We start from the raw sequence: 4,283 nt of genomic DNA on the forward strand, positions 1-4,283 counted from the left end.
CACACACACACACACTCTCTCACACACACTCTCTCACACTCACACACACCTGACAGCGAACATCATGGCGAACGTGGCGGATCTGCAGAGTAAATACAGTAAACTGGCCCAGGAGTACTCAAAGGTGAGCTCTTCTTCAACAGACATTAGTGATTTCACACTGTCTCCTATCATTTGTCATTTCATCTTCTAACGTTAAAAGTGTTTAAATGATTAAATGTGTTCTGGTGAACTGTATAAGCAGTGGTGTGTTTGCTGTGTGTGTGTGTGTGTCAGCTCAGAGCTCAGAATCAGGTGCTGAAGAAGGCCGTGGTGGACGAGCAGACCGCCTCCTGCTCCCTGAAGGTATCTGCCCATGTCTGGCCCGTTCATGCGGTGGAGGTCTGTTGTTGTTGTTGTGTGTTCATGTGTGTGTGTGTGTGTGTGTGTGCAGGACGAGCCCACCACCGGTATGGACCCCAAGGCCCGGCGTTTTCTGTGGGACTGTATCCTCAGCGTCATTAAAGAGGGCAGATCTGTTATACTCACCTCACACAGGTAACACATTCAGCCTTCTTAATTTGGGACGTTTCATAGACTATACAGTATAACCTAATCCTAACAGAAAACATGCATTTTTGCAATTTGAATTACAAAAAAATAATAGTAAATTATACACAGTGTAGGATTTACTTTGAAACAATTTTCACTCAGAAACTGCTATAAATCTCACAGATAATTACCAAGAAATGACAAGTAACGAGTAAGTAATGACATTTTTAAGTAGAAAGATGGACGGACGGAGTATTTTCTTGTAAAAAATACTCCAATAATCTCCAATAATCTTTATTTACTACTTAAAGGAGGTTTTGTTAGATTTAGCTCACTTCTGGGTAAAAATGAGAGAGAGAGAGAGAGAGTAAAATTTTGAATTTAAGAAATTAATTAAAATTAATTCATAAGTGTGAATTTGAATCAAAGATATTGAATCAGAATTAGAATTAGATTTACTTGAATTCACTGAATTGCAATTCAAATAAATTCAACAGTGGTTTAAAGTTTTTGAAAATCCAAACAATTACATTTCTAATTAGGCATAATTATCCCTTCATGCTTTTCTTCATCATTATTTCGTATCTTGTGTTCCAGTAAAACAAATATCTAAACATCTTTCAAATATGATCAGTTTACCTGAGAAGCAAATTTGTGGAGGAACAAGGAGAACAATCAACTTTATGCAAGATATCTCTGAACACAAGTCTTATTATTTTGCTTCTCAAGTGCGTTTATCTCTGAATTGAGTTTGAGGTTAGGAGTCAGTAAGATTAATTTTTATTTTTAAAGAAATTAACACTTTTATTCATCAAGGATGCAATAAATTAATCAAATGTGACAGAAAACCTATGCATAGTGTTACAAAATATTTCGATTTCAAATAAATGCTGTTCTTCCTGAAAAATAAAATGCATCACAGTTTCCAGAAAAATATGAAGCAGCACAACTGTTTTCAATGTGTATCATAAAAGTTGTCAATATAAACAATTAAAGCAACAGTTCATCCAAAAATTAAAATGTGCTGAAACTTAACTCACCCTCATGCCGTCCAAGATTAGGATGAGTTTGTTTCTTCATCAGGTTTGTAGAAATGCAGCATTGCATCAGTGTCTCAGCAATGGATGCTCTGCAGTATATTTCGATTTCAAATAAATGCTGTTCTTCCTGAAAAATAAAATGCATCACAGTTTCCAGAAAAATATGAAGCAGCACAACTGTTTTCAATGTGTATCATAAAAGTTGTCAATATAAACAATTAAAGGAACAGTTCATCCAAAAATTAAAATGTGCTGAAACTTAACTCACCCTCATGCCGTCCAAGATTAGGATGAGTTTGTTTCTTCATCAGGTTTGTAGAAATGCAGCATTGCATCAGTGTCTCAGCAATGGATGCTCTGCAGTGAATGGGTGCCGTCAGAATGAGAGTCCAAACAGCTGATAAAAACATCACAATAATCCACAAGTAATCCACACCACTCCAGTCCATCAGTTCACATCGGGAGAAGCCAAAAGCTGAGACAAATCCATCATTAAGATGTTTTTAACTAAAATACTATAACGTCTGAGACTGAGTCTGTTTCAGGCCTTACGTTTAATTTGTGCCTGAATTTATCTGCTCTCTCTCTCTTTCTCTCACTGTGTCTCTCGGTTGTAATTAATGATTGTGGAGGTGTGGGCATTAATGAGTGAAGAGGCAATTAAGAGCAGCTCCCTTGATCGACCCTCTTCTCTCTCTCTCTCTCTCTCTCTCTCGCTCTCCTTTATCTTTTCTTGTTCATGCTGTCTAATGGAGCAAAGCAGTAGGACAAGATCTACAGCTCTCCATCGCACGCCGGTTCTCGCTCCATCTGCTGGCCCTTCCTCTGTTTTCTCTCTCTTCACGTCGGTCCTCCTGCAGTGTGTTTCTGCTGCCATCTGTAGGACGCCGTCTCTCACGCTGCGTTCACTTCCCTCGCACACTCAGCAGGGAACACACTTCATGTCGTCTAACACAGGCCTCGCTCGAGTCGCACAGACGGAAGGTTTGCGGTGCACGATCTGCTCATGGAAATAAATATAACTGTCTATATTTGCTCTGAAGGGCATATAGGAATACATTGCATCATATTTCCCAAAAGCATGTTGTGTTGTTGGTGTCAGTGAGTTCTGATCTCTTGTATCGTCTCCACTCGTCCTGTGATTGATGCAGCAGAGCGGGGACGACTTTGTCTTTGTCTCCGCTGACATCTGAATGTTGATTCATCTTTATAGCGAGCGTGCACAGCTGCAGGTGTCGAGAGTGAATGAGTTGTGCTCGCCGTGATTTCCTCAGCCTCATTTTTTAAAAAACAATTGCAGTGACAGTTTGAAGATAAAAGAGAGAAAATCTGTTACATTTGACTTTAAATATTCAAACTTGTTTTGCTAGCAAGTCCAAATATGTTATTAACTAAACTGATTTTTTTCAGCATCATTACTCCAGTCTTCAGTGTCACATGATCTTCAGAAATTATTCTAATATACTGATTTGCTGCTCAAGAAACATTTCTGATTATTATCAATGTTGAAAACAGTTGTGCTGATGAATATTTTTTTTGTGGAAACTGTGATATATATTTTAATTTTCAGGATGCTTTGATGAATAGAGAGTTCAAAAGAACAGCATTTATTTGAAATAGTAATCTTTTATAACACAATAAATGTCTTTAATGTTACTTTCGATCAATTTAATACATTCTTGATTAATAAAAGTTGTAATTAAAAAAAAAAAAAAAAAATTGCCAAACTTAAATATAAAATTAAACTATAGTTTAAAGATAAGATGTTGAGAATATTTTTTATTTTCTTTTTAAAAATAACATTTTTAAAAACTTCCAAAAACTAAATGTTATTAAAATTATAATATCAAAAAACACTATCATGCATATCAAAATGCACCTTTTAAAACAGTTTTAAGAAGTTTAATGAATTTTTCTAGATTTCATATGTTCATATGTCAAAGTAGGCTTATTGCACGTTACCTAGCTGGGATTATTTTCAGGCGCTGCGTAATATCATTGCGCCTGCTGCACCCATGGTACTGCAGCAAAGTTCCTTGATTATTACGCCGGAATGAGAGTATAGTTCCTAGCCATATCGGCCTAGAAAATCACAGCTTTTCATTTTCCGTCGGTTTTAGTACACGATGTAACTACAGAAGAGTCAAGTTTTAAATAGGAAAAATATAGAAACTCTTTGATCATTTTTGAGCGAGATGCTAACGGTCTAATCAGATTCAATCATCTATGCTAAGCTAAGCTAAAAGTGCTACCGCCAGACCCGGAGATCGGCTGAATGCATTCGAAAACGGTAAAACTCAACTGTTTAACTCCAGGGGAGTTGGAAAATGAGCCTATTTTCAAAAATAGTGGAGTGTTCCTTTAAGCCTGGTAATTTTCAACACATTTCAAACTGAGCACCATAATCATGAATTTTTATATTCAAGCTCAAGCCTCTGTTTAAATTTTTTGCCATGGAAATACTGTAAAATGCTGTAGTTTCTCAATGGCGCTGACGTGAACTATGATTGGAAATGTCAAAATTCACCCCAAAAAGAAAATGGTGTCATCATTGTCATCATTTCAATTGTTCTAAACCTGTATGAGTTTCTGTCTTCTGTTAAAAACTAAAGCTATTTTGAATATTTTGAAAAACCGAACAGTTGACTTCCATAGTATGTGGAAAAATACTATGAAAGTCAATGGCTACCATCAACTGTTTGGTTAAAAACA

At 36.5% G+C, this 4,283-nt stretch overlaps 1 protein-coding gene across 1 annotated transcript in view; it reads left to right on the top strand.

Moving 5' to 3' along the window:
• LOC107749001 (ATP-binding cassette sub-family A member 1) overlaps window positions 1-4,283 on the top strand; it is a 119,004-nt gene that overhangs the window by 108,027 nt on the left and 6,694 nt on the right. The window contains exons 38-39 of the mRNA XM_016564039.1: window positions 282-345; window positions 434-537. Coding sequence (XP_016419525.1) covers window positions 282-345; window positions 434-537 — 168 coding nt within the window. The remainder of the gene's footprint in view (window positions 1-281; window positions 346-433; window positions 538-4,283) is intronic.

The sequence above is a fragment of the Sinocyclocheilus rhinocerous genome, unplaced genomic scaffold (genome assembly GCF_001515625.1).
Source record: "Sinocyclocheilus rhinocerous isolate Xijiao unplaced genomic scaffold, SAMN03320098_v1.1 scaffold680, whole genome shotgun sequence".
Lineage (NCBI taxonomy): Eukaryota > Metazoa > Chordata > Actinopteri > Cypriniformes > Cyprinidae > Sinocyclocheilus > Sinocyclocheilus rhinocerous.